The sequence below is a fragment of the Rhinopithecus roxellana genome, chromosome 2 (assembly GCF_007565055.1).
Source record: "Rhinopithecus roxellana isolate Shanxi Qingling chromosome 2, ASM756505v1, whole genome shotgun sequence".
Classification (NCBI taxonomy): Eukaryota; Metazoa; Chordata; class Mammalia; order Primates; family Cercopithecidae; genus Rhinopithecus; species Rhinopithecus roxellana.
In genome coordinates, this window is record NC_044550.1 from 52,516,076 (window position 1) to 52,529,039 (window position 12,964).

Sequence of the window (12,964 nt, forward strand, 5' to 3'; positions counted from 1 at the left end):
TACTGACATAATATTTTAGGAAAATGAATAGGGAAAAGACCAACTTTTTATTTCTAAAGCCAAATGCCAATTCTTCATACAGAGTTCTTTGTAGGAATCTTTTATGTCAAAAAACTATAAATGTTAATGTTTAATCAAACAAATGGAGCTGTTAACATTTTTTAAATCGCATATGTTCCATCCGAGATAGTATTGAACTTCATTCTGTATGCCATTTTAGTTTGATACTGTCTGTGGGCAAGTATATTTTTATGTATTCAGGGCAGAGGGAACTAATTACATTGTCCTTATTTATTGCACAGTAAAACTTGGGCAAAACAATACTTGTTTCAATTCAATTCAACAAGTGGGTATAGAATGGTGAATAAGATTGCCAAGATCCTTCCTCTAGGAAGCCTCCAAACTCAAGTTGTCTATGGACAAGTAAACATGGGATTCCAAAAGTGTGATATAAGTACTGTAATAAGGGTATTGGTGGTGTGGAACACAATAAAGGGGAACCCAGACCCAGTCGTGGAACATAGGTAGAAGTACGGGTGAGGTTTGAGGAAACTTTTCCACAAGAATATATTTGCATTTTGTGTCTGATGGAGCTTGATTTTGAGCCTTGCAGATACTGTCTTGTCTCTATACTTTTTTATTAATCACTTTATTCTGTTTTTTATGTTTTTATGTTTTTTGTTTTTTTTTTTAGTCAATTGTTTTTAGTATTTTTGTCTGTTTTAGGGAAGTATTGATAAATTTCATTGGGTAAAAGTACATAATATTCTCCAGGACTATGGAGGTATGACTCTCTAGTTGGTTTTGTAAACACTAACTATAAGATCCATCTCATTCGTTTCTGAATTGTTGATGAGAATGTTAGGTAGAATAGATGATACGTAATCTTTTCCTTTAGGGTGACTTTGGCATACTAGTTTTGTTAAGACTTTTTACTTAGTAAGTAAAAAGTTGTAAGTAAATAGTTATATTGAGATATAAGAATTTTTATCTTAAGACTAATTTACCTTAAGACCCCTAGCTCATCTAGCTTAAGATTAATTCATTTTCAGTACCATTTATAAGCACATCCATTTTCTATACATTATTCTTCATGCTCTTTTTTTTGGACTTTAAAGAACATTCTTTAGGCCAAAAAGCATAATTTTGATGTTTTTTCCTATTTATCTCAGTAGACCCTGCCTTTTTTGTTGGGGGACTATGTCCTGAAACTTTGTGATAGCATTGTAATATATAATTCTCCCCTGTAAAAGGCAAATAAAATATGCCTAAAACACTTAAATGATCCCTTTAAACCTTTAACAAATGTATAGGAATGTATAATTTTTAAAGATACTAAAATCTTGCTGAAACATTTTAACACATTGCCTTTTTGTTATTTGTTAATACTTAGAGCATATATATGGTCACCTCATACTTTTGTAAGTCTCTATGCATGTAGATCTATATGAGCTACAGATCTGAATTTCACATCTTACTCTTTATTTTAAAAATCTCTTTTAACATTTTCATCTCTTTCTTAAATCACCATTTTCTTCAATAACCATCTTTAGTAGTTGATTCTCTTTGGTGGCCTCTTTTAGTTATAGTTGTATTCTATTATTTGAGACGGAATCTCACTCTGTCACCCAGACTGGAGCAGTGGCGCGTTCTTGGCTCACTGCAAGCTCTGCCTCCCGGGTTCACTTCATTCTGCTGCCTCCATTCTCAGCCTTCCCAGTAGCTGGGACTACAGGCACTTGCCACCACGCCCAGCTAATTTTTTGTATTTTTAGTAGAGACAGGGTTTCACCGTGTTAGCCAGGATGGTCTTGATCTCCTGACCTCATGATCTTCCCACCTCGGCCTCCCAAAGTGCTGGGATTACAGGCGTGAGTCACCGCCTCTGGCCTTAGTTACAGTTTTTAAAGTAGTTTTGTGATTTATGAGCATTAGGTAACCACAAAAAAACATCAAAAGAGTACTGGTGATAAGTGATACTGGTCTTGCATAGTAACCATGAGGTAGGTATAATTCAGATCTCTGCCTCCGTTAAATTACAAGTTGCACTGTATATCATGGACCTTTGGTGCCAATCTTGAGTAGTAGAAAGCGCACAGTCAAATCTGTGTGTCAGAGTCTATTGTATAATACCCAGCATTATGAACAAAAAGGGATATCTTGATGAATAATCTGATTAAGAAGATTAACATGCTGTAATATACCTGGGTGAACTCTAACAGTCTGCTGTTTTTCCATTCCTTTTTAGCCAAATATCATGCAGCTTCGTGACAGACTTTGTAGAGCACAAGGAGAGCCTGTAGCAGGACATGAATCACCTAAAATTCCGTATGAGAAACAGCAACTGCCCAAGGGCAGGCCTGGACCAGTTGTTGGCCACCACCAGATGCCGAGAGTTCAAACTCAACAATATTATCCCCATGTGAGTGTTATCGTCCAGATGAAGTAGGAATACTTTTGTATTTCTCTTCAAATTGGTGGTTTTCATTTGTTCAGCAGGATACCTTCTCTGATATGGTAAAACTAGACAATATATTGTTATAATAGATCTGTTTTCTAGATTCTTGAAGTTGTATTTATGATCTGCTTTTTGAAATCATCTCTCTCATTTGGTCAAACAGATTGTATTTTAGATATAAATTGGTTTTAAGCTCTCTAGGGAGATTTGTTCTATTTCTCTGTCACTCAAAGTTTACTTACACATGTGTATCTGTTACTGAAACTTCTCTTTGAGTCATCTAACAAGCTGTAAAGTAGCAGGAACAATCTTGGTGATGTGGTTGTTTTATAAAGTATTTTTAGGAGATAGTATTTTTTGAATATTTTTAATCATCAGTATAGGTTTAGGCTTAGTGTATTCTGTGTTTGCACAATAAAGTATATCCAGAATACAGATTCTTTTTTTTTTTTTTTTTTTTTGGACAATTTAGATATTAGAGAAAAATGAATGACCAAAGGTGTGTGAAGTTTTAGATTATGTGGAATGTGAAAAGAACTAATACTTTTATTTAAATTACCAAATGTTTGGTGTCATAAAATGTGGCTTCTTAATATCTTTTACTATTTCACATGGAAACTTCCATATTTCCAGACCAGCAGATAACCTTCGTGTACTTAAATGAAGAATATTTTTTCCATAGGTAATAAATGGTCTTGATTGATAGCAAAGTTAACAGGTACTCTGCCTATTTTAAAACAGAACAAATTGCTGATAGGATTGATGGAGTCTTTTTACATTTTGTTATAGCAAAAGTAAACATAAAATCTTGCAAAACAAAAAAATTAATGTCCTTTTGTCTGTTATGTTTTTGATTGGTACTTAATCAGGATAGATTACATTTGAATATAGCTGTTAACTATCTAGAATACTCTCTATTTTGACTTTTTTCATTAATTTGACAAATTTTTTTTGAGACCCTGCCATGAGTGCCTGGCATTGCTCTAGCTGCTATGGGGGTATGTTTATGAACAAAATAGACTAGATTCCCCTGCTCATGGAGATTGCACTAGACTTAGAAAGTCTATGACATAGGTAGGGCAGAACAGATGATGGCTGGAAAACTGAGAAGCAGAGATGTCAAGCAGCCCACCAGAATTGAAGACAGAGCTGGAATTTCTCAGCATTGCATGGCCGGTTACCGGCCAAGTTGGGATTAGAACTCCCAAGCATCTTGTTAAACCAAACTACCTGTCATGGTACTGAAGCAAGGCAAGCTCTACATTAGGAAAAGAGAATATTTGCTCTTTATGTCCTTAGCTTTATCTTTCTGGAAAAAGATAAAAACATTGAAAGATTTGTTATACTTTGATTTACCAATGTTATACTTGTAGGAAAAGACAAAGTGAATCATAAATAAAGCAGTGATTTTCTTGATTAAAGCTTATGATATACTGAATGAATGAGGACAGTGGCTTGTGGTTTTAATGCAGTGTTAACAGGCAGGGTCAAAGGGAGGAGAGGGAAGCCAGATCAGTGGGAGTTCCACTTCCACTTTGAGCAGCGCAGCTTAACCTTTACAGTTGACCCTTGAACCGTGTAGGTTAGGGGTACCGACCCTGCGTGCAGTTGAAAATCCATGACTTCACTCCCCAGAACTTAACCCCTAAAATTAGCCTGCTGTTGACTGGAAGCCTTGCTGATAACATGAACAGCCCATTAACACACACTTTATATGTTGTATTTATTATATACTGTATTCTTAACAGTGAAGTAACCAGGCCGGGTGCAGTGGCTCATGCCTGTAATCCCTATATTTTAGGAGGCTGAGGCAGGTGGATTCCCTGAGGTCAGGAGTTCGAGACCAGCCTGGCCAACATGATGAAACCCCATCTCTACTAAAAATACAAAAAATTAGCTGGCATGGTGGCGCGTGTCTGTAATCCCAGCTACTCAGAAGGCTGAGGCAGGAGAATTGCTTGAACTTGGGAGGCGGAGGTTGTGAGCTGAGATCATACCATTGCACTTCAGCCTGAGTAACAAGAGCAAAAAACTCTGTCTCGAAACAAACAAAGACAATGAAGTAAGCTAGAAAAAAGAAAATGTTGTTAAGAAAATCATAAGGAAGAGAAAATATATTTATTATTCATCATTAATATTCATCATTAAGTGGAAGTGGTCTTCTTGTCATCACATTGAGTATGCTGAAGAGGAGGGGTTGGTCTTGCTGTCTCAGGGATGGCAGAGGGAGAAAAGGTGGAGGAGGTGGAAGGGGAGGCAAGAGAGTCAGGCACACTCTGTGTAACTTCTGTTGAAAAAAATTCGTATGTAAGTGGACCCACGTAGTTGAAACCCATGTTGTTCAAGAGTCAATTGTATTAATTTTTTTTTTTTTTTTAATGTTTTGGAGTTTCTGCAAAGATTTACTTGACAAAAAGGATTTTGATGGCTCAAAAAAACAAATAGGCTGGGCGTGGTGGCTCACGCCTGTAATCCCAGCACTTTGGGAGGCCGATGTGGGCGGATCACGAGGTCGGGAGATGGAGACCAGCCTGGCTAACACAGTGAAACCCCTTCTCTACTAAAACTACTAAAAGTTAGCTGAGCGTGGTGGCAGGCGCCTGTGGTCCCAGCTACTCAGGAGGCTGAGGCAGGAGAATGGTGTGGACCCGGAAGGCAGAGCTTGCAGTGATACAAGACTGCACCACTGCACTTCAGCTTGGGCGACAGAGCGAGACTCCATCTCAAAAACAAACAAACAAACAAAAACCCAGTGGCCTCTACGGCAAGCAACGTAGTGTAGTATAGAAAACACTGGCCTGGAAATCAGGTGACCTGGAATCACCATTGAGTTGTAGGTCCCTTCCCTTCTCTGGACCTTGGTTTTGTCAGCGATAAAGGGTGGGGATTAGACTGGATGATCTTTAATATTCAGTTTTAATACTCTGATTGTATGACTTTTAAGCTTCATATTGTACTAATATGATTTTTGTGGCTGTAATGAAATCCAGAAAAGAGAGTTTATACCAATGTGTTTGTAGATTAGTAGTAGCATGAATACTATTAATGCTTCCAAAAAACATCGCTTTTTTACTCAATTATGTTTTTTTCTGGAATGTCTTTTTTCCTTCTCTACTTACAAAGCCTCACTTTCCCCACTTATACTTGACACTTGAATGGCATTGTTCTTGTGCTTTGATGTAGGTTTTCCTATTGATTTTTCTGCTGCCTTCCTCTCCCTGTTTCATTGTGATTGTGTGGTTTTTGTTGTTGTTGTTTTGTTTTTTTGGGAATTCCAGCTACCTTGAAAGCGGTTGCCTAATGTATGTTTTCTTGCCAATCTTACCTTTGCTTTGCATCTGGCTATTAATACCTTTTGGGGTTTTTTTCTTCTTTTAACGTTTTCATTTTTTATTTTCTGTGATTGGTATTTCTTTGTTCAATTCAGGTTAGAATTGCCCCTACTGTCACTACCTGGAGTAACAAAACTCCTACTGCCCTTCCCAGCCATCCACCTGCAGCCTCTCCCTCTGACACACAGGTATATCCTTCATTATTCCTCTTTGAGCAGAGTTCTGCTCACCTAAATATACATAGTTATATGTTCTCTACTCACCTTCCTCAAGCTGTTTCACCCCCACTCCCCATCCATTTGCCTGCTCATTGCATTTTAATGCTTTTAGGATGCAAGAAGCAGTTTTTAGTATAATTAATTTATTTCCTTATCCTTCCTCTCCTCCTTTTGCAGTTCTAAATTGACTTGAACTACAAAAACACCAACCAAGGTTTTGGCAGTGGTTTAAATCTGATTTTACTGAAGACTTTTTCTTTTTTCTTTCTTTTTCCTTTTTTAGCATTGCAGAAATTGAAGAGAAACAAAAGATCCCTTTATGGCATTTATACTTATATTTACAGAGTGGAGTAGTGGATGGAAATTAGTAGAGATGGAAAATCCTGGTGACATTTCATAAATATTTTTAAAGGCTGTTAGCATCTTTTGCCATTCATTGCAATTATTACTTTGGATCTGTCTGATCTTTTAATCATTCAAAATGTACTGCTCAGAAAATGTGCTTTTCTGAGGAGATAGAATATGCAAAATGCAATGTTTCTTATGCAATAAAGTTTTTTTTTTTTAAATAAACATAGAATTCCATTTCAGAGATTATAATTCCATCTGGTGAAGTTCCTGGTTCTACTTGTAATCCGCCTTCTTACCATGTTCTTGTTTCCTAGGGAGAAAATCCTCCACCTCCAGGTTTCATAATGCATGGAAATGTTAATCCAAATGCTGCTGGTCAGCTTCCCACATCTCCAGGTCATATGCACACCCAGGTACCACCTTATCCACAGCCACAGCGTAAGTAGTGTGACCCCAAAGTCCTTTCAGAGCAGTATTTATGATCCAATGTAGTAACTTTACTTTGAAGCCCCAAAGTCATTGTCAAATCAATAAGTAAGAACCATTCTGCATAGGATTCCTGAGTCCCTGCTGCAAAAAAAACATGTTTTTTTAGGAGGTGGCCTGAATCACCATGCTAGGAAGTAGCTTCTTTGTCACTCTGTTCAGAGTAGTTGATTCCTGTTCCTCAGCCATTACTAAGACTTGTTAAAAAGAATCAAGTGTCCCATGATTTTGATACAAAGAAACAGAATTTTAGAAATTATTTAATATGTATTCTTTTTCTTCAGGCAAGGTGACACAAATTATTTTTAGAAAAATGGTTTCAAGGGGCATTTGTTGTTACTGTTTTTCCATTTTATTTATTTAATAGACTTTGTATTTTAGAGCAGTCTTAGGTTCACAACAAAATTGAGCAGAAAGTAGAGTGCTCCCACTATTGACGTCCTGTGCCACAGTGTGTATTTGTTACAATCGATGAGCCTACATCAATGTCTCATTATCACCCAAAGTCCACAGTTTACACTCTCAGTGTTGTACATTCTGTGGGTTTTAACAAATGTGTAATGACATGTATCTATTAGTGGCATTTTTAAAATAAAATAATTATACATGGAAAGTGAAATATTGGCACTGTTTGAAAATTTAAGTGCAAAAAAATAAAATTCTCAAAGGGGAAGATTTAATGAGTGTGTTCTGTGCTAAAATGGATGTTATTACTCAACATAAATATGAATTTGATACAACCTTTTCGCTCAAACGTTTAATGTGAAAGCTGTCTTTAGAGTAGATAAGGAACAGATACACTTTTACTAGATTCACTCTGTTGAGGTTCATACTACGCTTGGTCACAAAGAATGTCTTGGTATTTATATTTATATCTCCCTAAGCCAAGCATAATGGCTCATGCCTGCAATCCCAGCACTTTGGGAGACTGAGGCAGGAGGATTGCTTGAGGTGAAGAGTTTGAGCCCAGCTTGGGGAACAAAGGAAGACCCCATCTCTACCAAAAAAAAAAATGTAAAAATTAGCTGGGTGTGGTGGCACCTATAGCCTATAGTCCCAGCTGCTCAGGAGGCTGAGGCAGGAGAATCCCTTGAGCACAGGAGTTTGAGAGTACAGTGAGCTACGATTACACCATTGCCCTCCAGTTTGAGTGACAGAGCAAGACCCTGTCTCAAAGAAAAAAAAAGTCCACAACTCCCTAATCTGGGTTTAGGTCTTTGCATTAAAGCATGAGTTGGCTGCCTTGCCTGATTGTTTACTAACCATCTTCAAACTGTATGTAAAATTTTGTTAGGGATCATAGAGTTGGCTATTAATCTGGAACTGTGCTCAAACTCAAAATTTCAGTAGCTGGTGATTCAACTGGATGTTGGAGAAGATATTTGATGCATAACAATAGTGTTCACCCTACAGTTCTTATTGGGAGGAAGGTCTGGAGCTGCCACCAAACTCCATGTAACTTTTTCTGTAAAGGGGGGTGCTTTGAATATATAATTCCTCCCTGGTTCCATCTGGTGGTCACTGTAGTCTTTTCACAGGATCAAGAAAAGTCTCAGAAAAGGGTCAGTCTTGCAGTTCTTGGATCTGATGATTCAAAGATTTTCATAACCAGCAGCAGTTTGGGGATGGCATTTTTCAAGTACTGAATCTATTGAATTCAAGCGTATTTGGGGCATTTGAGCCTCAAAAATATAACAGTGTAAATTTTTAATTTGGGATTATAACTTATTTTGATTAAAATCATTTCTATAGACTGAGATAACTTTTTAGTTTTCTGCTACTATCTGAATAAACTTGTAACTAATTGAAATTTTCTGTTTCTTCTCCTTGGTGTAGCTTATCAACCAGCCCAGCCGTATCCCTTCGGAACAGGGGGGTCAGCAATGTATCGACCTCAGCAGCCTATTGCTCCTCCTACTTCAAATGCTTACCCTAACACCCCTTACATATCTTCTGCTTCTTCCTATTCTGGGCAGTCTCAGCTGTACGCAGCACAGCACCAGGCCTCTTCACCTACCTCCAGCCCTGCTACTTCTTTCCCTCCTCCCCCTTCCTCTGGAGCATCCTTCCAGCATGGCGGACCAGGAGCTCCACCATCATCTTCAGCTTATGCACTGCCTCCTGGAACAACAGGTACACTGCCTGCTGCCAGTGAGCTGCCTGCGTCCCAAAGAACAGGTCTGCGCTTGAAAGGGATTTGGTTTGGCCCCCTCCTTTGTTTATGAACAGATGGGTGGATGGAGGGGTATTATTTCTAACTGTTTGTAAACTGGGTAATGTGAGGTGTTGACTGAAGTTTGGGTTTGTTTTTTTTGGTGTGTGTGTGTGTGTGTGTGTGTGTGTGTGTGTGTGTGACAGAGTCTCGCTCTGTCACCCAGGCTGTAGTGCAGTGGTGCAATCTCGGGTCACTGCAACCTCTGCCTTCCAGGTTCAAGTGATTCTCCTGTCTCAGCCTCCCAGGTAGCTGGGATAACAGACATGCACCACCACACCCGGCTAATTTTTGTATTTTTAATAGAGACAGGGTTTCATTATGTTGGCCAGGCTGGTCTCAAACTCCTGACCTCAAGTGATCCACCCACTTCGGCCTCCCAAAGTGCTGGGATTACAAGTGTGAGCCACTGAGCCTGGCCTTGATTGAGTTTTTGTTGTTGTTGTTTTGTTTTGTTTTGTTTTGTTTTGTTTTGTTTAAGACCCAGTCTCATTTTGTTGCCTAGGCTGGAGTGCAGTGGTGTGATCTCAGCTCACTGCAGCCTCCACCTCCTGGGTTCAAATGATTCTCCTGCCTCAGCCTCCCAAGTAGCTGGGACTATAGGCACAAGCCACCATGCCCAGCTAATTTTTGTATTTTTAGTAGAGATGAGTTTCACCATGTTGGCCAGACTGGTCTCAAACTACTGACCTCAGGTGATAGCCCACCTCAGCCTCCCAAAGTTCTGGAATTACAGGTGTGAGCCACCGCATCCAGTCAGATATTACTACTTTTAAAGTCTTAAGGAAAGAGAGTTGATCCCAGAATTATACACACATCTTCCTCCTTTGATGTACAGTCACATGCTGCCTAATAAAGTTTCAGTCAGTGACAGACCACGTATATAATGGTTGTCCCATAAGATTATAATGGAGTTGAACATTTTCTATAGCCTAGTGATGTCTTAGCTGATACACTGTTGTAGTGCAACATGTATTATTCATGGGTTTTTTTTTTTTTTTTTTTTTTTTGAGTCAGAGTCTCACTCTGTTGCCCAAGCTGGAGTACAGTGGCACAATCTCCGCTCACTGCAAGCTCCGCCTCCCGGGTTCACACCATTCTCCTGCCTCAGCCTCCCAAGTAACTGGGACTACAGGCGCCCGCCACCACGCCCGGCTAATTTTTTTGTGTTTTTTTAGTAGAGATGGGGTTTCACCATGTTAGCCAGGCTGGTCTCAATCTCCTGACCTCGTGATCCACCCGCCTCGGCCTCCCAAAGGGCTGGGATTACAGGCGTGAGCCACCGCGCCCAGCCTACTCATGTCTTTATAGTGATGCTGGGGTAAACAAACCTGTGCTGTCTGCCACTCAGAAGAGTATAATACATACAATTATGTACAGTATATAATACTTGATAATGATAATAAACAACTATTACAGGTTATATATTTACTATACTTTTAATCATTATTTTAGAATGTATTTCTACTAGTTTTTTTTTTTTTTTTTTAAAGTTAACTGCTAAACAGCCTCTGGCAGGTCCTTTAGGAATTATTCCAGAAGAAGACATTGTTATCATAGAATATGACCGCTGTGTTTCAGTGCCCCTGAAGACTTTCCAGTGGGACAAGATGTGGAGGTGGAAGACAGTGATATTGAGGATCCTGACCCTGTGTAGGCCTAGGATAATGCATGTTTTTGCGTCTTAGTTTTTAACAAAAATTTCAAAAGTAAAAAAATTATGTGTGTGTATATATATATATATATTTTTTTTTTTTTTTTGAGATGGAGTCTCACTCTGTCACCCAGGCTGGAGTGCAATGGCATGATCTCAGCTCACTGCAACCTCTGTCTCCCGGGTTCAAGTGATTCTCCTATCTCAGCCTCCCGGGTAGTTGGGATTACAGGTGTGCACCACCAAGCCCAGATTATTTTTCTGTATTTAGTAGAGACGGGGTTTCACCATGTTGGTCAGGCTGGTCTCAAACTCCTGACCTCAGGTGATCTACCCACCTCGGCCTCCCAAATGCTGGGAATTACAGGTGTAAGCCACCACGCCTGACCTTACTTTTTTCTTAATATTACGCCCTGAACCATTTTTCCATGCCCTTAAAGTTATGTCATGTTTTAAAAAGAGTAAAATATTCATCCCCACTTTATAGTTTTTCGAAAGAGTTAAAAAAGGATAGGGAAGGATTATCTCCTCTCCAGTTTTCTGAGACATTTCTATTCAAGGTTAAAATGTACTGTGTTGATATTTTTTTAAAAGTGTTGACCAAGAGTATCATTTTTCACATCCATAATGAATCTCCATGTTACAGTCTTCTGTAGATATTTATATTCTTCAGGTAGCTTGTTTTATGTCCTGTCACTTTTAAAGGATGTCTCTATAAAGTAGAGATCAGTTGAACTGTTTGTAAAAAGTCATGAAATCCCAGCACTTTGGGAGGTCAAAGTGGGTGCATTGTTTGAGGTTAGGAGTTTGAGACCAGCCGGGCCAACATGATGAACCCCCATCTCTACTACATATACAAAACTTAGCCAAGCATGGTGGTGAGCACCTGTAATCCCAGCTACTCAGGAGGCTAAGGCAGGAGAATCACTTGAACCCCAGGGGGCGGAGGTTGCAGTAAGCCCAGATTGTGCCATTACACTCCAGCCTGGGTGACAGAGCAAGACGCTCTCTCAAAAATAAAATAAGTAAAATCAATCCTTGAGTACGAGAAGTTTTTTTAAGAAAAGTCACTAAATCTAAATCTATAAAAGCAAAAAGAATTGAAAGGGGTTAGAATTATAATTGAGACAAAACTACGTTAAATTAACAAAAGGACTGTTGGGGTTTTACTAAAACACATAGCTTAATATATTGCATGGTTTGAGGTTAGGAGGAGTTAGGCATATATTTTGGGAGAGGGGTACTTAATTATAAAATATTACCTTCTATTCAGCAGACCTTCCCCACCCCCCTTTAACTTATTCAGGCTAGCCAACTGACTGTTCCTCTTGAGAGACTTGTTTTGCTTCTATTCAGTTTTACCCCTAACTTGGAATTTGATTTTATTATGACTTTGGTGTCATTTTACCAAGGGGACATAAGAAAATAGTTCCACAGACTTTTTTGTGCTGCTAATAGTTGGTAAAGTCTGAATACCCTCCCAGGATTTAACACCCACAGCTTAAAAGCAGTCCTCTCATCTTCTGCACCTTCTTATGAGGAACAGGAAGAGAGCATGTTGTTTTGACCTGACTAAAGGGTCAAGCCCCGTGTATTTCCAATACTTTTAGGTTTGTATTATATTACCTCCCTCAGCCAGAAGCTGAAGCCTGGTGCTTGAGAGTGCAGGAGTAGTCGGGAATCAAGTCAGTCCTTTATTGTAATGCACACACAGTGACTTACCAGGCATTTATGAACTATACTGTTATGAACTCATATCTCACATGGAGAGCTAGGTTGTAAAGTCATCATTTGAGATAAAAATAGAAAATCACTTACAGCCAGTTATCATTGATCCTTTTTACAGTTAAACCCCAGATGAAAAAGTTGGCTTGCATTTATATGTTGTATGAAAAACATCTGTCAGTAAACATTAGAATTGCACTCTGCACCATGAGATTTCAAACTATGGGATTACCTCTCCCGCCTCACAGTTTCCCTGTGAAACTGTGCTTCTTGAGTAGAGTTCAAACTCAGTTGAACTCACTATATTTTTTCTATTCTTTTACAGCCTATTTAACTGCAGAATGAAATCACAATTTTAGTTTCTGCTTTGCTCCCTCCCTCGTCAATTAATGATAGCTGAATCCACATAAGTTATGTGTCTGACATACTGACATTGTATACCCTTGATTTGAGGCTGGGCCTGGCCTGACCCTAAGTATTTGACAATTGGGATTGCCGTGTTGTCAGTCTGTTTTTCTCTTGTCCACT

General features: G+C 38.9%; 1 protein-coding gene across 18 annotated transcripts in view; it reads left to right on the forward strand.

Annotated features, from left to right (window-relative positions):
- Positions 1 to 12,964, forward strand: part of SEC31A (SEC31 homolog A, COPII coat complex component) — a 76,053-nt gene that overhangs the window by 46,979 nt on the left and 16,110 nt on the right. For 10 of the 18 annotated variants that reach the window (XM_010358939.2, XM_010358932.2, XM_010358931.2 and 7 more), the window contains 3 exons: positions 2,249 to 2,422; positions 6,674 to 6,797; positions 8,682 to 9,023. In XM_010358939.2, the coding sequence (XP_010357241.2) occupies positions 2,249 to 2,422; positions 6,674 to 6,797; positions 8,682 to 9,023 (640 nt within the window). The remainder of the gene's footprint in view (positions 1 to 2,248; positions 2,423 to 6,673; positions 6,798 to 8,681; positions 9,024 to 12,964) is intronic. The other 8 variants (XM_010358937.2, XM_010358940.2, XM_010358938.2 and 5 more) reach the window with 2 other exon arrangements.